At 50.9% G+C, this 25,330-nt stretch overlaps 10 protein-coding genes across 10 annotated transcripts; 7 read left to right on the top strand and 3 right to left on the bottom strand.

Moving 5' to 3' along the window:
• Positions 1 to 757: 757 nt before the first annotated feature.
• BU24DRAFT_421233 (cobalamin-independent methionine synthase) lies at positions 758 to 3,689 on the top strand. The gene is made up of 2 exons (XM_033527675.1): positions 758 to 1,109; positions 1,180 to 3,689. The coding sequence occupies exons 1-2, from the start codon at positions 879 to 881 to the stop codon at positions 3,247 to 3,249; spliced, it is 2,301 nt and encodes a 766-aa protein (XP_033386559.1). The 5' UTR covers positions 758 to 878; the 3' UTR covers positions 3,250 to 3,689.
• Positions 3,690 to 3,846: 157 nt separating this feature from the next.
• BU24DRAFT_167451 (Nucleotidylyl transferase) lies at positions 3,847 to 5,096 on the top strand. The gene has a single exon (XM_033521455.1). The coding sequence runs from the start codon at positions 4,021 to 4,023 to the stop codon at positions 4,954 to 4,956; it is 936 nt and encodes a 311-aa protein (XP_033386558.1). The 5' UTR covers positions 3,847 to 4,020; the 3' UTR covers positions 4,957 to 5,096.
• Positions 5,097 to 8,999, top strand: BU24DRAFT_479598 (uncharacterized protein; the record flags this gene model as incomplete). The annotated part of the gene is made up of 4 exons (XM_033533083.1): positions 5,097 to 6,150; positions 6,299 to 6,825; positions 6,934 to 7,731; positions 7,885 to 8,999. The coding sequence occupies exons 1-4, from the start codon at positions 5,546 to 5,548 to the stop codon at positions 8,997 to 8,999; spliced, it is 3,045 nt and encodes a 1,014-aa protein (XP_033386557.1). The 5' UTR covers positions 5,097 to 5,545.
• A 1,948-nt stretch (positions 9,000 to 10,947) lies between these two features.
• Positions 10,948 to 11,617, top strand: BU24DRAFT_421230 (uncharacterized protein). The gene has a single exon (XM_033527674.1). The coding sequence runs from the start codon at positions 10,991 to 10,993 to the stop codon at positions 11,375 to 11,377; it is 387 nt and encodes a 128-aa protein (XP_033386556.1). The 5' UTR covers positions 10,948 to 10,990; the 3' UTR covers positions 11,378 to 11,617.
• A 1,000-nt stretch (positions 11,618 to 12,617) lies between these two features.
• Positions 12,618 to 13,604, top strand: BU24DRAFT_421229 (uncharacterized protein). The gene is made up of 2 exons (XM_033527673.1): positions 12,618 to 12,856; positions 12,938 to 13,604. Exons 1-2 carry the CDS (start codon positions 12,769 to 12,771, stop codon positions 13,516 to 13,518), a joined length of 669 nt encoding a protein of 222 aa, XP_033386555.1. The 5' UTR covers positions 12,618 to 12,768; the 3' UTR covers positions 13,519 to 13,604.
• Positions 13,605 to 13,940: 336 nt separating this feature from the next.
• Positions 13,941 to 16,069, bottom strand: BU24DRAFT_345095 (uncharacterized protein; the record flags this gene model as incomplete). Its single annotated transcript, XM_033523435.1, has 3 exons — positions 13,941 to 15,139; positions 15,189 to 15,562; positions 15,687 to 16,069. Coding segments are annotated over 3 exons (1,956 nt in total), but the record flags the coding sequence as incomplete, so codon positions are not given.
• Positions 16,070 to 16,610: 541 nt separating this feature from the next.
• BU24DRAFT_343550 (uncharacterized protein) lies at positions 16,611 to 17,186 on the top strand (the record flags this gene model as incomplete). The annotated part of the gene is made up of 3 exons (XM_033523375.1): positions 16,611 to 16,827; positions 16,917 to 16,976; positions 17,041 to 17,186. 3 exons carry the CDS (start codon positions 16,611 to 16,613, stop codon positions 17,184 to 17,186), a joined length of 423 nt encoding a protein of 140 aa, XP_033386553.1.
• A 195-nt stretch (positions 17,187 to 17,381) lies between these two features.
• BU24DRAFT_449717 (uncharacterized protein) lies at positions 17,382 to 18,801 on the bottom strand. The gene is made up of 2 exons (XM_033530969.1): positions 18,100 to 18,801; positions 17,382 to 18,049 (listed from the first exon to the last, which is right to left on the bottom strand). Exons 1-2 carry the CDS (start codon positions 18,302 to 18,304, stop codon positions 17,751 to 17,753), a joined length of 504 nt encoding a protein of 167 aa, XP_033386552.1. The 5' UTR covers positions 18,305 to 18,801; the 3' UTR covers positions 17,382 to 17,750.
• Positions 18,448 to 19,058, bottom strand: BU24DRAFT_167305 (uncharacterized protein). The gene has a single exon (XM_033521454.1). It carries the CDS (start codon positions 18,954 to 18,956, stop codon positions 18,591 to 18,593), a length of 366 nt encoding a protein of 121 aa, XP_033386551.1. The 5' UTR covers positions 18,957 to 19,058; the 3' UTR covers positions 18,448 to 18,590.
• A 1,137-nt stretch (positions 19,059 to 20,195) lies between these two features.
• BU24DRAFT_479594 (uncharacterized protein) lies at positions 20,196 to 23,877 on the top strand (the record flags this gene model as incomplete). Its single annotated transcript, XM_033533082.1, has 9 exons — positions 20,196 to 20,261; positions 20,324 to 20,353; positions 20,401 to 20,473; positions 20,523 to 20,594; positions 20,644 to 22,391; positions 22,444 to 22,657; positions 22,709 to 22,938; positions 23,022 to 23,578; positions 23,640 to 23,877. 9 exons carry the CDS (start codon positions 20,196 to 20,198, stop codon positions 23,875 to 23,877), a joined length of 3,228 nt encoding a protein of 1,075 aa, XP_033386550.1.
• Between the last annotated feature and the right edge of the window lie 1,453 nt (positions 23,878 to 25,330).

The raw sequence follows: 25,330 nt of genomic DNA, 5'->3' as shown, positions 1-25,330 counted from the left end.
TAAAAAAATTCTCAATAGCACAAGTGTACTCTATGTATACTGCCTGATCTTATGTTGCCGTACGAGAATGAGATTCCGATGGTAGTGTCAGAAGTTTCTGGATGACCATCAGAGCACAGCACAAATTCCCCGTAAGGATCCGTATGGGAGGGGACTCAGTCTGACGCAACGGAGTACGGAACAGCCTATGTACAGGGGAGTGGGGAATGGGGCAAGGTTGGTGGCAGCAGCTCTCGTACAGCTTTCGTGGCAGAGCAATTATGGCGAAGAGGGGGCGAAGAGTCAATGCTGGTGGGCAGAAAAATGGATTGGAGATTGGAGAAGGCGTAACGAGGAGTAACGAGTTGTCAGTGAAGAGGCGTCTAGACGATGAGGATTAGGGTAGAATTGTTGCCATTGTGGACTCATCTTTGGACTCTTTACTGGATTCATTGGACTCATTATTGGATTCATTGGACTGTTGGACTCATAGACTCATCTCATGGGAGGACGTTGGTCGTTGCTATCCCAGGGCCCTGCAGGCGTTGTCCTTGTTAAAGGCGGTGTGTGGATGCGGTTTAGCGCCATCACCCCGCGCGTTGAGCCAACAAAAAAAACCATTCAAAGCGCAAGCACACCACTTTGGCCCTCTGAAGGCTCGGACTGTACTAGTACTACTGGGGAGGACAGAGGGGAAAGCTAAATACTCTTCCTCTTCCTACCTCTTCCTCTTTTTTTTTCTTCCATCCTCCCTCCTCCCTATCCTCTTCCATCTCTTCAAAAAAAAAAACCAATTCCATCCCAAGAAGAGTTCTTCTCTTCTTTTTTCATCACCCATTGAACCCTTAGATACCCCAGTCCCTTCCCCGTTTTCCTCACACATTCACAACCCCGCCAATATGGTCCAGTCATCAGTTCTCGGTTTCCCCCGCATGGGTGCGAACCGTGAGCTCAAGAAGGCCAACGAGGCTTACTGGGCTGACAAGCTGTCTCGCGATGACTTGTTGAAGGAGGCTAAGAGACTCCGTCTCGAGCACTGGAAGATCCAGAAGGATGCCGGTGTCGACGTCATCCCCAGCAACGACTTCGCTTTCTACGACCACATCCTCGACCACATCCAGCTCTTCAACGTAAGTTTACAACCCCATACCGCACCCGTCATTCGTGATCAATCGAGCATCTTCTAATTCTCTATCTCAGGCTGTCCCCGAGCGATACACCAAGCACAACCTCCACAAGCTCGATGAGTACTTCGCTCTCGGCCGTGGCCACCAGAAGGATGGCGTCGACGTTCCCAGCTTGGAGATGGTCAAGTGGTTCGACTCAAACTACCACTACGTCAAGCCTACTCTCCAGGACAACCAGACCTTCAAGCTTGCTGAGGACCCCAAGCCCGTCCGCGAGTTCCTCGAGGCCAAGGAGGCTGGCATCACCACCCGCCCCGTCCTCATCGGTCCCGTCTCCTTCCTCGCCCTCGGAAAGGCCGACCGTGGCCAGTCCGTCGACCCCATCTCTCTCCTTGACAAGCTCGTCCCCGTATACGTTGAGCTCCTCGAGAAGCTGAAGGCTGCTGGTGCCGAGACTGTTCAGATCGATGAGCCCGTCTTGGTCTTCGACCTTCCCTCCAAGGTCAAGGACGCTTTCAAGCCCGCCTACGAGAAGCTCGCAGCTGCCGGCCTCCCCAAGATTGTCCTTGCTACTTACTTCGGAGACATCGTTCACAACTTCGATGTCTTCCCCGCTCTCAAGAACGTCCACGCCATCCACGTTGACCTCGTCCGCAACCCCGAGCAGCTCGAGGCCGTCATTGGCCAGCTTGGCCCCAACCAGGTCCTCTCCGCCGGTGTCGTCGATGGACGTAACATCTGGAAGACCAACTTCAAGCGTGCCATCGAGACCGTTGAGACCGCCATCCAGAAGCTCGGCAAGGACCGTGTCATCGTCGCCACCTCCAGCTCTCTCCTCCACACTCCTCACTCTCTTGACAGCGAGAAGAAGCTCCCTGCTGAGGTCAAGGAGTGGTTCTCCTTCGCCGTCCAGAAGACTGCTGAGGTCGTCGTCATTGCCAAGGCCGTCACTGAGGGCCCCGCTGCCGTCAAGGAGGCTCTTGAGGCCAACGCCCAGGCCATCCACGCCCGTGCTACCTCCGAGCGCACCAACAACAAGGCCGTCAAGGACCGTCAGTCCAGCGTCACTGCTGCTGACCACGAGCGCAAGTCTCCCTTCCCTGAGCGTTACGCCCAGCAGAAGACCCACCTCAAGCTCCCTCTCTTCCCCACCACCACCATCGGTTCCTTCCCCCAGACCAAGGAGATCCGTATCCAGCGTAACAAGTTCACCAAGGGTGAGATCACTGCTGAGGAGTACGAGAAGTTCATCGAGAAGGAGATTGAGGACACCATCAAGATCCAGGATGAGCTCAACCTCGACGTCTACGTCCACGGTGAGCCCGAGCGTAACGACATGGTTCAGTACTTCGGCGAGAGGCTCGACGGATACGTCTTCACCACCAACGGTTGGGTCCAGTCTTACGGATCCCGCTGCGTCCGTCCCCCGATCATCGTCGGTGACATCTCTCGTCCCGCCCCTATGACCGTCAAGGAGTCCAAGTACGCTGCCTCCGTCTCCAGCAAGCCCATGAAGGGTATGCTCACTGGACCCATCACCTGCCTCAGGTGGTCTTTCCCTCGTGACGATGTCCACCAGTCTGTCCAGGCTCAGCAGCTCGCCCTTGCTCTCCGCGACGAGGTCGTTGACCTCGAGGCTGCTGGCATCTTCGTCATCCAGGTCGATGAGCCTGCCCTCCGTGAGGGTCTCCCTCTCCGCTCCGGTACCGAGCGTGAGAAGTACCTCTCTTGGGCCGTCGACTCCTTCAAGCTTGCTTGCGCTGGCGTCCAGGACTCTACCCAGATCCACTCCCACTTCTGCTACTCCGAGTTCCAGGACTTCTTCCACGCCATTGCCGCTCTCGATGCTGATGTCCTCTCCATCGAGAACAGCAAGAGCGACGCCAAGCTCCTCAAGGTCTTCGAGGACAAGGCCTACCCTCGCCACATCGGACCTGGTGTCTACGACATCCACTCCCCTCGTGTTCCCTCCGAGCAGGAGATCAAGGACCGTCTCGCCGAGATGTTGGTTTACCTCAAGCCTGAGCAGCTCTGGGTCAACCCTGACTGCGGTTTGAAGACCCGCCAGTGGAAGGAGACCAAGGCTGCGCTCACCAACTTGGTCAACGCCGCCAAGTTCTACCGCGAGAAGTACTCTTCTTAAGCTCCTCATTCCCATGTGGAGCATGCCTATTGAGGCAAAATTCTAGACATCCTTCATCAGCGTGTCTGGGAAAGCAGCATATCAACAGCTGCGTGTAATGTGTGTAATGTGTTCATGATACCAAAAAGTTCAACCTGCATTTCTGGTCAACGGGCGGGTAGGGGCTTATATGAACGATCTCAACATCGGCGTTCATCCCCAGGAGAGGGATAGTAAGCGTCAGTATTTGAGATCCAACGTGGCGTAATTGGCAATCTTTGGCTTCATGGGTCGGCGTCGAAAAAGTCTCAAAATCAAAAAGACTTAAGTTCTCATTTTAGAGCAGATGCACTTGTTCGCAATCTGCATGATGGAAGTTGGACAAGATTAAACAAGGCTGTCTTGATGCCTGATGCTATATAGTTGATGTCTTTGAGACAGAATTAATAAAGAAGTTCAACACCTTCAACTCTGATCACTCTGATGTAGTCCCTGCTTTTGCTCGTCAACATTACCTACTGAATCACATGTTTAACATTTGAGACCCTGTAGACTCTTTTCTCGCCGCCCTATATGCAGTGCCTCTGTTCCTCATTATCTCATACTCGTTCACAATTGCTCTCCAGGTGACCCCACCACCAACCCCCTGTGCCCCTCAGCCCCTCCAACCCCAAGCTCCCGAGCTCCCGAGCTCTCCGTCCTCTTTATTTATTGCTTGGCCGATTCAACCCCAGACGTCACTGACGACGTCCGACGATCCACGATAGCTATAACTAAATAACATACCTAAGAATGGCCGAAATGGCCTCAAGAATAGCTGCATTAAAATCGCAACTCCCAGAATTAGAAAGCGCATTGCATTCTTTCACTAATTCCTCTTCTAAATTCCGTATCGTCCGCACCGTCAACTCCACTTCAACCCGACCGAAAACGCTCTACGTCCTGGATTCCTCTTTCAACCCGCCATCCATTGCCCACCTTGCGCTCTCTGTTTCTGCTCTTTCAGAGCCCGCACCTTCAGACCCGAAACCTCATCGTTTTCTGCTTCTCTTCAGCACACACAATGCCGACAAAGCTCCAAGTCCAGCTTGCTTCACCCAGCGCCTCGCCCTCATGACACTATTTGCCGAAGACCTATCCCATATCCTTAAGACCAGATCAACCTCCTCAGGCTCCACTACGCCCCCGGAGGACATTTCCATAGACATTGGCCTGACCACCGAGCCCTACTACACCGACAAATCCCTCGCTATCGCGGAATCAGCTCCATCACTCTACTCCACAAACCCCACCCAGGTGCACCTCGTAGGCTACGACACCCTGATCCGCTTCTGCAACCCCAAATACTACGGCTCCGTCTCGCCCCCCTTATCAGCGCTCTCCCCGTTCTTCGACGCCGGCCACAAACTCCGCGTCACGGAGCGTCCCGCCGACTCGCACGACGAATCCTCGAGCGCGTACGGCACGGACGCGGAGCAAGAGGAGTACTTGCAAGGGTTGAAGAGCGGCCGTCTGGAGGCGGAGGGGTTCAAGAGTCAATGGGTCGATCAGATTCAGATGGTGAAGGGGAAGGATGGCGTGGGTATCAGCTCGACGAGGGTGCGGAAGGCGGCGGAGGGGGGGAGGTGGGAGGAGGTGAGGGGGTTGTGTACAGAGGGGGTTGCGGAGTGGGTTAGGGATAGTGGGTTGTATGAGGATGATGCTAGTGGTAAGAAAATGATGGGTTGAGGTTTAGATGTCGCCAACGAAAGGGATTTCACAAGAGATGGGTCGGGGCCATTAGAGTTATTGGAACACCTTCATCGCTTTCTTTTTTTCCGAAATTCGATGAGGTATGTAAGGCAATCTTGCTGGATGGTAGTTGAGTGATGGCTTTGGAAGATCATGTGATGTGTCATTCACCGATGCGTCGAACGACCTGAGGGAAATTGTATAGTTGTTTGGTGCAGAACACTCAATTTGGGGTATTATACTCTCATTGGATTCTTGCTCATGTCCCGGGCGTGAATGCCAATGAGGATGATTGGTCCTTGCCAATATGCGTTGCTCTTGCCCATCGACGCCTGTCCACTTGCAAAACAGACAACAACAATCACTCCAACGACTGTTCACATCGACCGCAACTATTCCTTCCTCTGCTCGATCGTTCTCTTCCATTGTTCAAGCCAGACTTTGTTTTGGTATATTCCTTCGTTTGTTGGGGTTGCCCTTGGAAACATCGCTCAGCAATATACTCTACTTCGATTAAACACCTCGAGCAAACCCCTCCTTTCCACTAATCCCGGCACCAATGACCGAACTCTGATGATCAGGAGATATGGCGACGAAAGCATTGTGTTGTACTGCAGAAGACGAACGATCGGACTCCCCTGTCCTCCCAAATGCTCGGGTACACGAGGCTACTCCTGCTCGACTTCCTCTTCTTCATGATGCTTCGCCATCTGTAGCATCCAACCACACGAGCACGCAATCGGAAGACGTTCACGAGCTGCGTTTCATTTTCAACAACGCCCAAAATGAGGGTGTACATCGCACACCCCCGGCCAACATTCACCGCACGCGATTCGGGCGATCTTCCATTCACAGTCTACCCAGTTTGCACAAGATCAAAAGCGTGCATGCTCTCATCAAACGAAAGCTGTCGAAAGACTTGTCGAAACTAAATCTGGCTGGACCCTCGCAGGGTCGTGCATCGGGAAAGGAGACAGACAAAGCACCGGACACTGTTCTCAGAAAACCTCATGATGGTCCTAACCTGCAGCTCAAGATCACCAAGGAAGATCTACGCAGGAATCTTCTCACTGACAAAGGACGTTCAGAGGGCGGATATGATTCGGATGCCGAAGTGTTGGAGGGCATAGCCAGGAGGATTGGTAGGCCGGTTTCCAAGAGGACGAGCCTCCATAGTATCGATTGGGCATCGTCACCTTCGACGTATGTCCTACTCAGGCAATTCACTAACTTCTGTGCTGACTGCGTTTAGCAAATTACCCACTCCACACTCCCGTCGTAACTCGGATCTCGTTGTCACACCCGGTCAATATCAACTAGCCCCCATTCCACTCTTGAGCAAGACATCGACAAATGCACTTTGGAACCAGTACTGTAGCTCTCCGAATCTCCGAATTCCTGATTCGAGGGATAAAGATCGTAGCCTTCGAAGATCCCACTCATTCAGCTCGATCGAGAGAGCAAGTTCCTCGCAGCTACAAGACCTCCTACCGCGGATGTCGTTCAGAGATTCTGATACCATGCCGTGGTCTGCCGCCACTCTATGGAGTCTCCAGTTGTCTAGTCAAGCACCCCATCTGGATTCCGGTGTTGAGACTACCAAAATCATTGATGACGTTCCTTCTACGCAAAACGATGAACCAATAAAACAAACCATCAGTCCTCCATTGACAATAAAGTCAAACAGCGGACAGTCAGTCATACGTAGTGCAGAGAGTACCGCCTTACCCAATCCTTTGGACTCCAATGATTGCGTCCATCAGCCTGTTGGGTTGAGAGCCAACGTTTGCTTGTCCAATGAAGATGAGAATCCACGTCACTCAGTCCATCTATACAGTATGCGAATCTCTCACCACTTACGTTCAGGTTCCTTGCTATCATGGGAAAAGGCTGCCGACAACTCGACAAGCCCAACCACGACCGGGCCTGATCACAAGACGAATTTACCAGATACCAACCGAGCATCGCTACAAGGTGAACGTTCAAATCATCATCGGCATACTTCTAGCTCTGGATTCGGGAGTGCGCAAGTCCCAAGCAAATGGGGCAAAGTGATATCTCCTGGCCAAGAACCAGAAGACATATCGTCGATATATTCGAGCAGGCCTCACAGTCCTCCAGCCAGCGTCGAGGATTCCACAGCAAATCTCTCAACTCCTGTCACACAATGCGATACGTCCCAGGAAACCACATCGAGCATCCAAGAAGAGAGCAAACGAGGAAGCATTCATGGGAGCACCGAAGCGACACCTCGACCTGCCCAGTTCAGCAGCATTGCAACGCTAAAGGCTGATATTCAGAGTTTTGATAGATTGTCTGTTGATGATCAGCCGGCTCTTGCTCGCAATAACAGCGTAGCCGACACGAAAAGATCAAAGTTCCGCGAAGATTTCAGTCCGTCCCCTCCGCGGAAGAGATCTACAGCAGCGCTCTCTATTCTGAAGATACTCAAGCCGAAGAGTGGGGAGCGCAGCCAAAGTGACACAAATCTCAAGTTGAGATGTGAGGGTCAGGTAGACGGATCTTTTGACCCTGTTGATGACGGAGAAAGAAAAGAGCAGCTGTCTCAATCTGCAATCAGTCTAGAAAAGGAGATGGATGTTTTAAAGCTCAACCCTGACTCTGACCCTGTCTGGGAACACGCTCTCAAAGCTTTCCACGATGAGCGACGGTCCATGTTTCTACCCCAGAACAATCAACTATCCGTTGAAAGGCCTCTCTATCGGAAGAGAAGCTCTAGCGTTTCCCGCCGCCGGTCCATGGCCTCTCCTAGTGTGTCTCCACTGGTAACGCAGGACGACGTGCACGCGCCCATAGAGGGTGGTGGAAGTGAACAAGAGCCAAAGGCAGCAGGACCATTTGATGCGCTACCGGCTGCCCGGAGAAGCGCAGTCGTCAATGTCAATAATAATTACATTGATTCAGATGATGCATTGCGTATTGCCTTCGACAGACAAAAGGACGACGCGGCTACTGTTGGTGCCTGGGGACTTTATCCTAGCCATACTCGTCCCGCTCGTACAGGAAGTGCTGGTCATCAGGACCGAGTGATGACGAGAGATTTTGCGCTTGAAACGGCCATAAAGTTCGCTCAAGGTGATTTAGAGGACGACATTGATCCGACAGCCACTCCAGAAATATCCCAAAATGGCAGTGCAAAAAGGAAAAAGAAGAGGGTTGGCCATGCTCGCATGGCAAAGAGTCATTCCATGACATTCGGGAAGCAGTTCATCAAAAATTACACCAGGATGTTCAGGAGCCAGAGTACAGAGTTCCGACAGCATGGTCACGGCCACCGTAGCTCGATAACCACGGGGGGTATGTTAGAATATCCGGAGCTTGAAGTGTTGCCAGATGTATGGAGAAGAGGAGTATCGGAACACACGCGCCTTCGCCAGCTCAGCAGAATACAGGGAAGTTCCCGAGAAGAACAACCCTTTCTCAGCCCTGAAAACAATGCTCCAGCTGAAGCTGCCACTCAACCGCAAGAGTCCAAGGCAAAACTCAATTCTTTCGAAGGAAGCAACAACGCAATTTTTGATGGTGCCGCCGACTCAGAAGGTGGAAATGATCGAGCCCGTGTGTGGTCTCTTTACTACAAGAACTGCGTTCCAAGATTTCCTCGCCCCAGCCTTGACCATTTCAGCTTGTCGCAACCAGATCTTGGTGAGCTGGCTCGGGCAGAGTCATCACGAACACGACCAGAAACAAATAATGCACAAGAATCGTTCCCATCCAAATTAGACTCCTTGTCCTCAAAGACTCTCCCACCACGGTTCAAGCATTCAAGGCGTGAGAGTCGCATAAGCATCATCAGCCGAGCAAGCATTGTATCAAGCTTCAAGAGCTTGGGACGTGAGACGGAGTACGAAGATGGTCAAGAAGTTATGAGCGTTGTCAGTGTAAGGAAGAGTACATTGGATTTGGTAGACTTTTACCAGGAACAAGAGGCCGTTGCTCGAGAGCGAGTGTTGGATTTGACACGTATGGGAAGCATCACACACAACGGAGGCACTGCGATACATGCCTCCAATAATTGACAACACTCTACGATTCTGGATCATACCCGGGATAATAACGATACTGATCAAGCATAGCTATAATCAGAATGGTACTATGGGTTTAGCAATACATTATCTGAGATGCGCCACAGTATATGGATATCAAGTAGGGAATATACATGACATACATTTCAACTGCTTTACTAGATGCTCTGTAAGTGCTGATAGTAGCAGTGATTCAACCCTCCGAGACTGTCTGAGTTCCAGTACCATGTTCGTGCACAATGCCCTCATGACTTCGTGAAAGGGGGGAATGCTTGCACAATTCTTCCACCACACTTGTTTACTGATTCAGATTAGCGACCAGATATGAACAGGAGCCTTCAGCCTGGGGCAAGCTCTTCACAATCCGTCCCGTAAGCAATCACAATGTCAACATCTTCTAGAATGTACATGCTAAGTCAACAACCAAACATACTTGCTCATTATAAGTTCGCAAGCATCCTCTGCGTAAATTTGATCTTTTCTTCTCAATTTATACCTTAGGTAGCCACAACTGGCCTGGATATGAATTGCTCAGTAGCATTCCGGCTGGCAACGACTTCTCTACGCCTTCCGGATTTCATTCATTACCTCCTACACTATATAATCTCCCATGCTTCTTTCAGTCCGCAAATAGCACTGAAAATAGCTTATAGTTGAGTTCAACTCTCCCGATGAATTAGAGATATCGGTACACGCAGTCTTAAATTTCGTATAGTCGTGGCAATATGTCGAACTTCCAGTCGCGATTTAAGGGGCCTTCTCTTCGCGAAAGCATCCGGGAATCTTCGGTCTCTTCATCTCGCACGCCTCCTGAGGAAGAGTCTGTGACGGAAAGCAAGCCTAACGAAATGTTCCAATCTCTCGCCGATTACTCTCCAGCAGCCACGCCAGAAAACTCTCGGTTCATCTCAGGTTACAATAAACAGAAGGCACCGTTTACTATTCCTCATATTAAAACAGAATCCAAGAATCCCCCCTTTATTGGTCCGCACACGGCGTTTCTGATCTCGGACGGCCCAGATAGAGGTCTATTTTTCCATGTAGCATGTGATATCTCCAAGGATGGTGTTATACACTTGGAGACAATCATACACTGGATCTGGACTAACTATGTACCTTTTAATAAAGTCCTCGCCTTCCAATGGAAAGTGATCGGTCCACCAGCGGCTCCCTATCCGCTGACGAAGGACACCACACCAATATTCGACGGACCTTCAACCATCATCCAGAACTTCGGGGAGTTGTTCTTCGGATGGTTCACGCAAATCCCGCGGATACTGACCCGGGAAGAGATCGCGTATGCACAGAAAGTACTCCCCCGTCTTTGCAAGGAACCATGGTGTTCAGGAGCGCCCGACGAGATCGACGTACCTCTGATCCACAGCCCCGCACGCGAGCGTGAATTCGCATCGTATATGGCTCGTCAGAACCACAGGGCGGATATCTTGCAGCGCGTGATAGGGCTCGACTTCAATGCCCAGACGCATGGGTACGAGTGGGGACAGTCTCGGTTCTGGGAGATGGATATTGATGGAGATGATGAGGATGCACTTGGTTTGTCTGGATTGCCGCACGAGGTGGACAATGGAAGTCACTCTCCACTGCCATCACCTCATCCCCAACAGACCGATACACCCCAAGCGGCAATAGAAAACACCCCCGATGTGTTAACAAGCCCTAGTACGTCTTCTACTAGCAACATAGTAACATTCTACAGTGAAGCACCGCACGAAGAACGCCCCGAAGTCGTCCAACACATCCACCTCCAAACAAACGTCTCAACCTTTTCCCAACACCCAATATCCCCATCGACAAGTCCTACTTCGCCAAACGCACCACCACCGCCCCTGAGCGAAACCTCTCCGGAGGAGCCCGTCGACCCCTTCCCGCGCAGACTATCCCTTCCCCTCCATCTCACCTCATCGCACAGCCTACCGCGACCGCGCCGAGGGTCCGAAGTAGATGCTAGCCCTCGCAGGGAGAGCATGCTCCGCCATTTCACGCTGCCTGGTTCCGACGCTGGGTCGGAAAGGGAAGCCATTGCCCATGTTCAGGGTGGTTCTCAGGTCGGTCGAGTGGGTCGGGTGGATGGAGATGAGGATGTTGTTGGCTCTGAGGACCCGGACGGTCGAGTATCTCCAAAAGACAAGGATGACAGTGCGTGTAAAGATGCGGGTGAGAACAATCAAACGTCGCATACGGACGATGTTGGCACCTCCGAGGATCATGGAGCATCGCAGACAGACGAGAACGACAGCACGGCAGACCGTGGGGACGAGCGTCCAGGACAAGAGGTTGCGAATGGAACGGTCGAGTGCCGGGGAGAGGGGAGCTTCTTCTCACCGCAGAGGAAATCGTGGAGGCGTGTATGATGGATGCTGCTCGCATGTTTAGGGATGAGGATGAGGAGTGTGGAGTATCTCAAAGAGACGACGCTGATACCTCCGGTGGTCAGATAAATGATGCTGTTGGTTTGGAGGATTAGGAGGGTGGAGCGTCGGGGACAGACAAGGATGAAGATCAAGACAGTGGAGTGTCTCAGACGGACGAAGCTATTGCCTCTGAGGATGAGGACAGTCAAGCATCTCAAACGGATGATGCTGTCGGCTCTGAGAACGAAGCCTCCCCAACCGAATCTGCCTGTGCTGAAACCCAGGACGCTGCCATCCTCCAGCAACACGATATAACATAGACTGACACCACACCCACGACAACGTCGGAACATCCGGTCCGACCGAATGAATTGATTTCGGAGTTTTCAGAGACAACGCAAGACACAGCAGTTGCATTAGGGGAAAGCAGGCAATCGATGCATGGGCTCCAGTGGGCTATTCTAAACCATCACATGGAAGCCCACGAGCATCTAGCAACCTATTTCCAATGGGAATTCGAACGCTACCATCGAGAACGATACGGCGCCGGACGACCTGTCGATGCACCTCAACCCAGCGCCATCGTTCCCAGAGTCGATTGGGGCGCTATAGACACTCTCGCTATGTGGCTTACGCTCTATGCCTGTGCTATGTGGCTCCTTCGCTCCTTTTGATGGAAGGTCCACACGGTCCGGATCTTACTGAGAGCGAGCGGGCTTTGTACCATCGGAGGTTCAACATCGTCGCTTATTCTGTTCTCGTCAGTATCTTGGTACTGTGCCGGGAACGGAGGAGATAGATTTGGGCTTCGGTGGACTCACCAGTTGTGGGGTCATATATGGTGTTGTGATGATTAGACGCGATATATTCACTCTCATGCAATGTTGGAAGATATATATTGAATGACCTACTCTCTTTATACTTCTTTGTTCACCGATGAAGATGTCTCTTTGTATATCTTGAAAGGTGTTTTGATTAAAAGGGTTCCTTTGTACAATCAATATCCATTACCGTGACTATCACTCAAACTTCCACACGAAAATTAACAATATCGACTCTTTTGATAGAAACATGACTCTCAAAAATTCAGGTACCTCAACCAGGAGTTATTCACGGGCGATGAACAGCCTTTGATACATGCAGTGAACGACGTTGTGAGCATTCTGGCGCTAGTCTACTTTCGATTTTCCAGGGTCCACTGCGTCATCTGTGGCTGAACGAGACGACCACCGCGAACCTCCGCAGCTTTTCCACTGCCGCCTGTAGATATTGCAATCTCCACGTAAACCAAAGCAGACAGCGCACCGTACGAGCTTCTACCTGCAACACAAAACCTTAGAGTTTATCGCCCCATTTGAGAAAGACATCGTAACCATACACAATCAAAGAAAATGGCATCAACACGCCTCCGCCGCACATTCCACTACCCCTCCGACTCCGAGGACAACGACGCCGTGGAGGCAGGCATGGATTTACAAGGTACTTTCTCCTCCCCCTCTCCTCTCCCCAAGCCCTCCTCAAAAAAAAGCTCCCGTTCAATCCAACCTAACACGCCAACAGACCAAGAAACCCTAATAACAACCCTCTCCGCCCGCGACACCTCCTCCACAAAGCTCTACACGCAGATCCTGCTCCTCCTCCCCCTCGCACCCATCGCACTGTATATACCCCGACTCTTCGGCGTCGCGACAATCATACCTAGCCTCCTCGCTATAGCAAGCCTTCTCGCCTCGGCGTATACGCTGTACTTCCTCCCGCTACCCCCAGCCACCTCCAGCAACACTTCCCCGACAGCGACAGCGGCGAACAAACCGAAGATCTACGGCTCCCACGCCCGCAAAGACGCCACGATCCCCGTCTTCCTCACGGCCCCGCAGTCTAAGGAAGTGCCGTACGTGTCTCCCGATACGGCGGAGTACTTGCGCAGGTACGCGATCCCCGTGAACGCGGCGCTGTGTGCTGCGTGGGCGGTTGCGGAGGCGCTGCTGGGCGGCGGGAGGTCGTGGAGGGAGGGGATGATGATTGGTGGTGGGTATGTTCCGGGGTTTGTGCTGGCGGTTGTGCTGTGGGCGAGGAGGGAGCTGCGGGTCGTGGATATGGGGGAGTTGGAGAGGGTGAGGTACGCTGGGAAGGGGTCGTGAGGAGATGGGGGAAACGTCACGGAGTTGGAAGGTGTATGTAGGAATGATGATACCCCGTTAATAATAGATATATCCACTTTTCAATTTGCCTAGTTCTTTTCTGCTTCCAAATGAGGGTGTGACATTTTGGGGTTCATCGGGCATCTCGGTCATGCCTTAGCTCCCAATGCAAAGATAGAAGGCAAAAGAAGAAGAAACAACGTCCAGAAATGATCGACAAGGGTATCTAACGTAAACTAACGCCATCGCCATGCGTTAAGGCGTAGCTTGAATCTCCAAGCACAGCAAAAAACAGTAAAAACGCTCAGTACCACGTGCCAAAGAGGAGGGGGAATTCCCTATGAAATGGACAAATCTGGAAATCATAAACATTCATGAATTCGAAATAGCGGCAACACAATCGCTGTGCCAAACCCAACAGATCACACCATCATGCTCTTTCGTCGACTGGCCGCTCGCTCGGCGCGGAGACTATGTGTCTTGCTCTCTTTATCCTCCAGTGCGGCAGCCTTCAAGTCACTAGCGCTGCCACTCGCTGGAAGGTCGTTCACCTTTCTGTCTCTTGAAGTTCTGGAGAGGCCGGTAGAGCTGGAAGCTTTGGTCGACGCGCCACTGCCGCTACCCGCTCTCGAGTGCAATGTTGGTAGGCCGTCCTCCTTTCTTTTCAAGATTGACTTTCTCTCTTCACTTGTTGCCGAAGCTGGTACTGAACTGTGCCGTCGAGCATTTCTTGACGCCATTGCAAGGTCGATTCGAGGTCGCGTAGGTGCTGCTCCGTCATTGGGAGACGAGTCGGTGAAGTCGAAAATCGCGAGATTGTCCTTGCTCCGTGCCTTGTCTGTCGAAGAAGACTCCTTCTTGACAGGCTTCTCCTCGACCGAGCGAACACTGGCGGTAGCAGCCGTGGTATTGGTAGCTGTACTGGCTTCTTTTCTCTTGCTTCCCGCCATTAATGCCGATATGGTTTGCGAGGCCGCAGATGGATTTAATGTCGCTGGTTCCGCAATCGTGACGCCCTCTTCTCGTCTCCCTAGTTTTTCTCTGAGAGGGCTACCGATCTCTGCCTCATCATCACCGCCGTTAGCCTTTGTGGGCAGGCCTTTCCATGTCGAGTCGACTTCTTTGTTCTCACGCTTCCCGGTGGCGGATCCAGAGGCGGAAGGAGTCGGATCGGTGCTTGTCCGTCGATTTGACTGTACTGCATCTACCAACTCTTTTCCTGGTCGCCTCATCTTCGCAGCTAGACTCGGCTCTTTATAGCTCACTTGGGGCCGTGCACGTCGCGATGGTCGTGCACCATTGGTCAAATCGCTTGATCCAATGCCTGCTGGGGGCGGTGTATCTTTCGATTCTTGTCGCGATGCGGATGGTTCAGTCACTGGTGGTGAGAAAATGTCTTCTACTGCCGGAGTCTTCGGGGGCAACGCATCAAGGCGTATTTCGGTAATGCCAATGGTCTCAGTAGGCAGCTGCAATGGGGGAAGGGTAGAAATTTCGTTGCGGGTGCTGGCCGACCTCCCTCGTCCCGTTTTCCCAAGCGTTGTAGGCTTCTTGTCCGCCTTTTCTGGGGCTGATGAACGTTGCTTTTTGGGAGAAAGTATAGGATCAGTGTTGACAGGTTCTAGCTGGGTTAGTATCTTGACAAGGGTTTAATGGGTAGATATCCTTACTGCTTCCCAGAGCTGGACGCTCGGGAGATCGTAGCCGGACTTCCTTGCTCTCGTCCTTTGCGCTGTCTTGGGTGTCATTCTTGCGAGTGAACGTGAAAGAATCTGGGGAATTTTCCGGCTTGTCGTTGTCCTCTTGTACGCTGAATTTCCGCTTTGCACCAGTCCTAACTGCCTTTGTCTTTTCTTCTGCTCCCTCAGGTTGGGGTTCGAACAGGGACAGACGACGAATGTGCAGCTTAGGGCCGCTTTCACGTCGCTTTCTCCTCGTCTCAAGATTGATGGATAAGGCCGGGTCTTGCTCTTCAACCTGATCCCCCATATCATTATCGGGCGGAGGCGAAGGATCGAATGCGATAGGGCCCTCATTTTCGATCCTCGAAACGGGTGGTGGTCCAATATCTGGTGACTGGCTGTCTGGTCCTTCTAATATCTGCTGCAATTCCTCCGCACTAGAACGCGTTAGTGAATATCAAATCGCGTTGATGGCCGGTTGCATACTTCATAGTCCTCCTAGGGTAGTGTTTATCCTCGACAATTGTAGGGAGCATCGCATTCTCCACCTCTTGCAAACACAGCCCACTTCTCCATTGTCTTTCCTCCGGGCTTTTACGCGTCGCTGTGGGTGGATTCTTCCATCTCGAATAGTCGGGAGCAGTTTTGAGCTGTCCAAGCTTGGCGACCAGACCTCCAAGTTCCTGAATCTTGGCCTCCAGCCTGTCTTTGACGGAGTCTATGTTTTCGAATGATGGACGAGCTGGCTGCGCTTCGAGTGCATTTTGAAGCTGGAGGACCTGTTCGCGCAATGAGAGATTCTCAGCTAGGAGTCGTGAGCCCTCGTTCTCGAGGGTACGGATTCGAATTGACTGCTGCGAGTTTATTCTAAATTCGTCAGCGACACAGTACAAGACGCACTTCTCTGCAAATAAAACATACTTTGCGAGTTCTCGGTTCTGTCGTAGAAATCTTCGTTTGACTGCGGAGCGGATCGTGTTAGTGGACTTGCTCAAACAACATTATCCGCCACCAACAATGGGCGACTTACTGGCGTCGACGGTATCTAGAGAAGGGCCATTTTGAACGGCGGGTGGCTCATTGAGGCGCGCCATGAGCGCAACGTAGGTATGTCCAGGTAATTATAGATTCGTTGAGGTTTTGGAGTGTTTGGTCGTGAATATCGCGGAGATGCGGCGATCGTTGCTGCTGTGTAGATGCGCGATGAGCCACAACAAACTTGGTTGCTATGGGCCGAAAAAGGAATGGCGCAGAATCGGTAACCACGTGACCAGTCGTCGAGCGCGTTCGACAACCTGCCCCTCCTCTATGTTTATCAGAAAGTACTAGATATACTCCGTATAATATTTACTTTTTCACAATTCGTGTGATATTTACTTTCCTCAATTCGAACGCCATACCCATTGAAAGATGTCGTATTCCGGCCGCCCACTCCCCTCCCATCTGCGAAACCCATCATCTTCTCTCGGTGGTTCACAACGCGATTCTCCCATACTAGCTGCCCGCATCGCAGAGAAGAAGGCCGAGCTCGCAAATCTTAAGGAGCTGCAAGCGCTGAGTGCAGGACTGGCGGACCAGATGCAAACTCTGGCTGATAAACTTGATACCTTATCAGATGGCACAGAAGGTAAGTTATTCCAATCACGTTTGGTCACGATGGGCTGTGCAGCAGACCTTGTGGTTGGAGAAGGTGTATGTTGACGTGTTCATGCCTAGCCGTCGCAGCAGTCCTGTCAAATTGGCACAATGTACTTCGTGCCATTAACATGGCGTCAAGTAAGTTACCATTCGCCCGCACGCCCCGATAATCATTGCGAGCAATTCGTTGAGCAACATGTAGCGAAATTACCAAAGCCCAAGGAAGAAGACGACGGAACCAAGGATAACAGTTCCGGACTGCCACTCCCACAGACCCTTGTTCGCATCCCAACGCAGCATGCCCCCGCGCTCATGTCGCAACCTACATCTGGAAGCGCTCCCGAATGAAGTGCATTATCACACGATATGTCACGTCAATTGGACGAAAAACCACTCAGACGATAATGTGCAGGCTTCAGCAAGATATGTACAACTCGGACCGAGCAGCGCATCTAGAGCGTCTTTGGAGTTACAAGGCATCAGCAGAGCATGCAGGTCAGCCCAAGCAACTTGTGCACGGGATTGGGTAACACAGAAGGTGAAAAGCTGTTCTTGAGATACTCAGGTCAAATGGCACAATTCACAGCCGCAGACAGTGGGGTCAAGATGTGGTCAGGAAACAGAGTCCTGTTCAATGTCAATTCGAGCCATCTCTACAAATAAGGGGGCATCTAGAGGGCCAGTAAGATACTATTATAAATGCCCAATGCTGCAATGCATGAACCGCTGCAGTCGGTCCTGATGTTCCTGGATCAATACGCAGGTAACTAAATGCAAGATACTAGGCCTTTTTCCTGTTGCGCAAACTCCCAAACTCCACGCTCGTCGATCTCATGTCTTAATGGGATTGCTTGTGTTTTAATAGCACCCTATTGTGATTTCGTCAATGTCGTTATGATATCAAGTCCTCTTTCATTTATTCTTTGGCATCTTTTCGTAAGCGTTTGGGCTAGGTTTGCGGTGTGGGCGGCGGCGCGGCTTTGGGGCACCAGATGGTTCTCCATGACCATGGCCGTCCCCGTCATGATTGTGGCCATCCTCGTCATGTTTGTGTGGTCGACGACCTCTTCCTTTTCCACCTGGACGTCCTCCAGCAGGGCGTGCCGTGCTGTTATCGGGCTCGCTATCAGAATCGGAATCGGAAGAGGAATCTGAGGACGACTCGTCGGAAGACTCGCCGACGGCACGTGGCTTGTGGTAGATGCAGCAAACTAGGCAATGTTAGACCGGTTGAGTGTTTTGTGTAGAATTAATCACGAACCTTTTGAGGACTTCTTGCCCATGCCTTCGTTGTCAACTACATCCTCTGCCCATTGAATGTGACGTTGTTCGGTAGGCTCAGCACGCAATCGAAGTGTGACAGTCGGCGCTGATAAGCGTAATACGGGCTGCGACTGGACAGTTGTTGTCTGACTTCCCGAGGGGCGCTGAGCGTTTTGAGTTGCCATCGAGTTTGAGTATGACATAGCGAGCGAGATTCTGCTCAGGAATCACGAACTTGCGGGGGAAAGGCTCGTTCAAGTACGCCTGGGAATCGGCGAGTGGAGATCTGCAGGGGTCGAATACAGAAGCGACAGCGATGAGTCTGGGGTTGTACGGAGGCTATAAGACGTGGCTGCGATTGACGGTGCAGATTTGCAACAGGCGACAAGTGAACTCTGTGTTGCTAATGTACGGCTGTGCTGTTGCGTGCTGATTGATTAAATGTTTGACCCGCCCCTCGGCTGTAGTTTTGAGTACTTGGCCAAAGCGTCATCGCCATCTCACTCCCGGGTCCGACCTGCTGTTTACCAAGTTACTTGTGCTAGCACGCCACCAACCACCTCTGAACTCTATCCTCTCACCACAACCACACCACACGTCTGTTGTGTATCCTGGGCGGAATGAGTCCACGGAAATTTTATCCCCCACAATAGAGTTATGTACGGAGTACCGTCCATTGATCAGGCATAGGATCAGTTTCACAGGCCCGCGCTTAGGATTCTTTTGTGTTTTGCTTGCCGCTACTTTGAATGACATGGATGTACGGAATACTCCGTACTCTGTGCTCCATACAGTTTTGGGATGATCCAGCTGTGTATGAGCTCCACGAAATACTCGGCCTTTCAAGCTCATCATGAATATTATTGCCAATTTAGATGGTAACTACTCCAATCTTACTGAAGGAGTTCTGCATACATGTCCAGTACATATCTGCATGTACAGACATACAACATGGCATTTCTAGCATCTATGATGCCGCTAGCTACTTGCATGGCCAATACTGGTCCAACATTTAGGATTGTAAAGGCAATCATGGGCTTCGGATAGACTCAAAGTATATGTCATGTTCTTTTTTCGACAAATCAACACCAACAGCTATCAGAGGCTCTGAAACCTTTAAATATGAACACAGCCAAATATCATGCGCTCTAGCTCAAGTTTCAGATCAAATAATACCTCGGAATCCCCAAGAGAAATGTGAAACCATTCTATGACGTCCAGGATGGGACTTATCCATCATAGGGAAATCTCCTTACTAATCAAATGAGGCTCAACTAAACATGCAAATCCCATCTGCTTGGCCACCGGTACTACTGAGGTTTACACCAACGTTGAGAAAGGTCTAATTCAAAACTCTATGAGTACACGTGCTTCCGAAGAGATTGATATTACATACAATCCAAACCATATTGCGGACTCGTAGTCCCCGTAAGCTTCTCTATCTTTCTGGTGGAATCGATGAAAGCAGTCCCGATCTGGACTAGCGCTAGGTTTGGGTCGGCTTGTGCGCATGGAAACGACGCGCTTTGCCAGCCAGTACTTCGCATCTCTTGTTCCGCCCTCAACCTCTTCAACTTCGACAACACTGCAAGCTTTTGATCCAGCGAGAAGCTGGCTGTATTGCCTCTCTCTGGAATCAACATCAGCTCCCACCCACAATCTACCTTCATCATCGTCAACCGCTTCGCATCTCCCCCCGCATCTCGTCCGCCGCCGCCTACCCCACCACTCGATTTGCACCTTACCGAAACACAACACCACAAGGCAAAACAGACAAGGCCTTTGCCGATATAGTTGGAATCAAGGATAACGGTTGGATCAGACTCACCTTGGTCAAACTTTGGACTCCTGGGCGTCTAAAATTCCTTGGCGCTGGTAGGTATAGCTTCCGTTGTGGCTCGATTGTCCATTCTGCGGCACTTTGTTTGCATTGCCTCGCGAAGCTTCCATACTTTGACATAGCATACCACAACGTCCGATCAAGGCTACTTATCACGACTAACTGTTCCACAGCCTTTTCTAGAGCTTCTTCTGTGGTACAATCCAATCGCGCAAGGCTATTCAGGAGCCTGAGCTCGCTTTCACCCTCGCGTCATGTCTTTGTCGATCGAAGAGCTCGACGCCACCGTGCGTACCTTCTACGAAGGACGTGGTGAAACGGTATGTTCTTGCTATATTGCATATGACAGTAGACAAGACTCATCTAATCTTTCTGTGTACAGCAAAAACAAGCCCAAGCAACACTCAACCAGGTAGGCCGAATACACCAAGCATACCAAACTCCGCTGACCCCAGGTAGTTCAAGGAGAATCCAGATGCATGGCTTCTGGTGGATAAGATTCTTCAGGAGGCGCAGTATCCACAGACAAAATGTAGGATTTCTCTTTAGGTGATGAAGGACTTTTCGCTAACGCAGCCTAGATCTGGGATTACAGGTACTGGATGGTGTTATAATGACCAGATGGAAGGTGCTCCCGCGCGATCAGTGTCAGGGTATGTTTTGAAACTCTTCTGCCCCCTTCAGCCTGCTGACTACCTTTAGGCATTCGCAACTTTGTTGTAAACTTCATCATTCAGCTATCCAATAACGAAGACGCACGACGGGCCGACCGCACGCTCTTGAACAAGTTGAATCTCGTCCTCGTCTCGGTGTTAAAGCAGGAATGGCCCCATAATTGGCCCACCTTCATCAACGAGATCATCTCCTCCTGTCACAGCAGCCTTGCGATTTGCGAGAATAACATGGCAATTCTGCGGTTATTGTCTGAGGAAGTCTTTGACTATTCGGAGGATCAAATGACGTCTTCGAAACGACGCGAGTTGAAGCAGAGCATGTGCGACGAGTTCACCTCAATTTACCAGCTTTGCTCGGAAGTCCTCCGGACTGCCACTGAAGCCAGCCTCATCAAGGCCACGTTAGAGACACTACTTCGTTTCCTGAACTGGATCCCCCTCGGGTACATTTTCGAGACTCCTCCAAGCGGTGCCAGTCTGATCGAAACTTTAAGGAGCCGATTCCTTGAGGTCCCTGATTTCCGTAACATCACCTTGAAATGTTTGACTGAGATTGCTGGCCTTCACACCGAGCCAGCGTACGACGATAAGCTCGTTCAGATGTTCACTGAGACTTTGACCGCCATCTCCAAGATCATTCCTCTTTCCCTAGATCTCAAGACTACGTACGCCTCTAGCAACAGCCAAGACCAGGAGTTTGTGCAAAACCTTGCACTCTTTCTCTGCAACTTCTTCACTGTGCATCTCAATGTCATCGAGAACCTTATGAACCGGGACTTCCTTACGCATGGCCATTTTTACTTGATCCGCATCAGCCAGATCGACGACCGCGAAATTTTCAAGATTTGTCTCGAATATTGGACAAAGTTGGTTTCCGAGCTCTATGATGAGATGCAGTCCCTTCCAATCACGGACATGAACCCGCTTTTGAACATGGGTCTGGTCTCCACGAATGGCGGTGCAAGGGATCCTGCTGTCCTGGCCAACTACCCCCTTCGCAAGCACAAATACGCCGAAATCCTATCCAATCTTCGAACCGTGATGATCGAGAAGATGGTTCGACCCGAAGAAGTCTTGATTGTGGAGAACGACGAGGGTGAAATCGTCCGAGAATTTGTGAAAGAGAGCGACACCATTCAGCTCTACAAGTCGACCCGCGAGTGCCTGGTTTTCCTGACTCACTTGGATGTTAACGACACTGAGCAGATCATGTCTGAGAAGTTGGCACGACAGGTTGATGGCAGCGAATGGTCATGGGCCAACTGCAATACCCTCTGCTGGGCGATTGGTTCCATCTCTGGTGCCATGAATGAGGAGACCGAAAAGCGCTTCCTGGTCACCGTCATTAAGGATCTCCTTGGCCTCACCGAGATGAAGCGCGGTAAAGACAACAAGGCTGTGGTTGCCAGTAACATCATGTACATTGTTGGTCAATACCCCCGATTCCTCAAAGCGCATTGGAAGTTCCTCAAGACTGTGGTTAATAAGCTTTTCGAATTCATGCATGAGACGCATGAGGGTGTCCAGGATATGGCTTGCGATACATTCATCAAAATTGCCAACAAGTGCAGACGGCATTTCGTCGCTCTCCAGCCTGGCGAGACCGAGCCTTTCATTGATGAGATCGTTCGCACGCTCCGGAAGATTACAGGAGATCTATCTCCGCAGCAGGTTCACACTTTCTACGAGGCCTGTGGTTACATGATCAGCGCGCAGGGCCAAAAGAGTATGCAGGAGCGGTTGATCGCCGATTTGATGGCTCTTCCCAACCAAGCTGTTAGTAATCCCCCTTAATTTTCGTTGACAGAGTTGCTAATGTGGAATACAGTGGGACAACATCATCGCACAAGCCAACCAGAACCCCATCTGTCTTCAGGATGCGGAAGTCATCAAAATTGTCGGAAACATCATGAAAACCAACGTCGCCGCCTGCAGTTCGATTGGATCCTATTTCTATCCACAAATCGGCCGCATCTACTTCGACATGCTTACCATGTACCGCGCCAGCAGCTCTCTCATCGATGAGGCCGTGCAGCGAGAAGGTTTGTTCAAGCCCTCCCCTCTAAGACATGCAGTATTTTAACGATTGCTAGGTAACATTGCGACCAAGATGCCTAAAGTCCGTGGATTACGAACAATCAAAAAGGAGATCCTGAAGCTCATCAATACCTACGTCGAGAAGGCTGATGATAACGAGATGATCCACAACAATCTCGTTCCCAAGCTCCTGGAGGCTGTTCTCATCGACTACAAAAACAATGTTCCTGACGCACGCGAGGCTGAGGTCCTGAATGTTATGACCACGATCATCAACAAATTACATGTACGTTGGAGACCCAATCTGAGCAAACATATGGTTGGCCTCGCTGGGAATTTTTTTGGATGATTTCGCTGACTTTACTACAGAGCTTGATGGAAGACCAGATCATCAACATCATGGACAGTGTGTTCGAGTGCACACTGGACATGATCAACAAGGACTTCTCTGAATACCCTGAACATCGTGTCGAATTCTTCAAGCTTTTGAGAACGATTAACCTCCGCTGCTTCCCTGCTCTTCTGCGATTAGATGCACGATCCTTCAAGTTTGTTATCGACTCATGCATGTGGGCCAGTAAGCACGATAACCGTGAGGTCGAAAGTGCTGGTCTTTCCATGTGTTTCGAGTTGATCTCCAACATGGCCGACCATCCGGACCCCCAGGTCAGCAATACCTTCTTCCAGACCTTCTTCACATCGATATTGCAAGACGTCTTCTTTGTGATTACGGACAGCGACCACAAGGCCGGTTTCAAGTCACAGTCGATTCTTCTGGCGAAGATGTTCTGGCTTGTTGAGACCGACAAGCTGCAGGGGCCAATCTACACCTCCCCAGATATGGCACCTGCCGGCACTTCGAACAAGGAATTCCTACGCAACTTTGTCGGCAATTTATTGGCTACGGCATTCCCGAACCTTCAAACGTAAGTCCCCCATTCCATTTGGGAAAGAAAGGCAAGAACAGACTTGCTAACATTGAACCAGGGCACAAATTAGCACCTTCATCGATGGATTGTTCGCAACCAATTCAGATCTCAACCGTTTCAAGATAATCCTGCGTGATTTCTTGATCTCGCTCAAAGAATTCTCTGGCGACAACGCGGAGCTCTTCGCCGAAGAGCGGGAGCAGGCCGCCAACAAGGCCAAGCAGGAGGAGCGTGAACGAGCGATGAAGGTTGGAGGTCTGTTGAAGCCATCGGAGATGGACGATGATGAGTTGTGACTGGATGAAGAGCTGGAGACGGGTGCTGCGATGCGCACGCCTTGGGACAACCTGGACAAGAGGGGCGAAGAGGTAGAAGAAATTGCCAATTCGGGCACATTCGGGTGACATGTCAGATGAGCCCGGTTGCCATCCAAAGTCATGGATGGATGATCATGGCTAGTCTATCTGGATGGGAACTGTCAATGCCACTATTGGGCATGTCTTGTACGTAGATTTCGACCTTTGACGAGATGATCGGAGGAGGTGGGAACCATTCAGGAAGGCAAGGGTGGTTCGATTGAATCCTTTTTGTGTATTGAAAAGTATAAGGCAGGTATGCAGGCAGCAAGGCAAGGTTAGGTTTCTCAAGGTTAGGAAAGAAGATGATTATATCCTGGACAACAGCTGTAGAAATGACTTCTCCATTCTTGTTCTTCTTTATCCAAGCATCATTGCAAGGTGCGAGGCTCACATGTGACTCGACAGAAAGCTCTAATGTGCAAGACTGCATAATGTAACCGATATGACGAAGTGATGGATTTTCTATATTCAAAGATATATTTGATGACATAAAAGCACACACCCTCGCACACGATGCGTATCCATCCCGACTCCTTCGCCCCAGCTGTTCCATTAGATCGCCCAGATGATGCCGGTGGCTTGCTTATATTCCTCAATTTCACCTACCCGCCTTGCTCGCGTTTTAGTGATGCGGTTGTGGGGGCACCGGGTCTTCTTCACACTAGGCCGACTACATGCGCTACGGTACTCTGTTTTATTTCCGAACTCTCTGTCATCTTCGAGTGTCATAGTTACTTTCTCCGCCATCGGGGTAATGAAGTCACGTTTCGAGCACGCTTTGAACTTGGGAATTATACCGAGGGAATTACTCAATTGGGTACGTAGTTACTACCTCCGGAGGAAAGGTTGATGTCCATAGTTAAGGCAAGCTGGCGCTTCCATGAGCCTGGTCTGGAAGAGGTCCGGAAGCATGCAGGCGGACGAAGCGAAGTGGAAACACTCCTTCCCTTGAACATAGTCAATTTTTCTCTCTTCAAGAAAAAAAAAAATGCTTCCTCGTTCGCTGCATTTTAGTTGCGTTTCGTGCTGTTCCGTTTCTTCTTCTCGATGATCGAGAGTTGCATCGGCCAACGCCGAAAGGCATCAATCGGTAGCAGCATGCAGGTGTAGATCTTACGAGGGAAGAACAGGGTTTCGGATGTTCCAATTGGTTCGAGATCATTTTAGTCATGGGTGGATTTTTAGTTAATGGGGAATTTGGGAGGAGGCTCTGGAACGAATGGCGGGTGATTCGATTATTGGATTGATCATTGCTAGTTCAAGATGGGGAGGGAGTGCATGACTTGTAGGTACAGGACCGGGCGGGACCCTGGATGGCGGTGGGAGTGTCATTGGTGGTTTTCTTGTAGTTTTTTATTCATACAGATGATGTAACGTTATGGTGCAGAGG

This window comes from Aaosphaeria arxii, assembly GCF_010015735.1.
Source record: "Aaosphaeria arxii CBS 175.79 unplaced genomic scaffold BU24scaffold_3, whole genome shotgun sequence".
Taxonomy (NCBI): Eukaryota; Fungi; Ascomycota; class Dothideomycetes; order Pleosporales; genus Aaosphaeria; species Aaosphaeria arxii.
This window is presented reverse-complemented; position numbering and strand designations above follow the sequence as displayed.

Bases quoted from the DNA above. Each gene is read 5' to 3' on its own strand.
- BU24DRAFT_449717 (XM_033530969.1), bottom strand. From the start codon at position 18,304: ATGTCATACTCAAACTCGATGGCAACTCAAAACGCTCAGCGCCCCTCG. The intron at 18,050-18,099 runs GTTCGTGATTAA...AACATTGCCTAG, and splicing joins GGGCAAGAAGTCCTCAAAAG to TTTGCTGCATCTACCACAAG.
- BU24DRAFT_421229 (XM_033527673.1), top strand. From the start codon at position 12,769: ATGGCATCAACACGCCTCCGCCGCACATTCCACTACCCCTCCGACTCC. The intron at 12,857-12,937 runs GTACTTTCTCCT...ACACGCCAACAG, and splicing joins GGCAGGCATGGATTTACAAG to ACCAAGAAACCCTAATAACA.
- BU24DRAFT_421233 (XM_033527675.1), top strand. From the start codon at position 879: ATGGTCCAGTCATCAGTTCTCGGTTTCCCCCGCATGGGTGCGAACCGT. The intron at 1,110-1,179 runs GTAAGTTTACAA...TCTCTATCTCAG, and splicing joins ACCACATCCAGCTCTTCAAC to GCTGTCCCCGAGCGATACAC.
- BU24DRAFT_421230 (XM_033527674.1), top strand. From the start codon at position 10,991: ATGCTCCGCCATTTCACGCTGCCTGGTTCCGACGCTGGGTCGGAAAGG.
- BU24DRAFT_167451 (XM_033521455.1), top strand. From the start codon at position 4,021: ATGGCCGAAATGGCCTCAAGAATAGCTGCATTAAAATCGCAACTCCCA.
- BU24DRAFT_167305 (XM_033521454.1), bottom strand. From the start codon at position 18,956: ATGATGAGCTTGAAAGGCCGAGTATTTCGTGGAGCTCATACACAGCTG.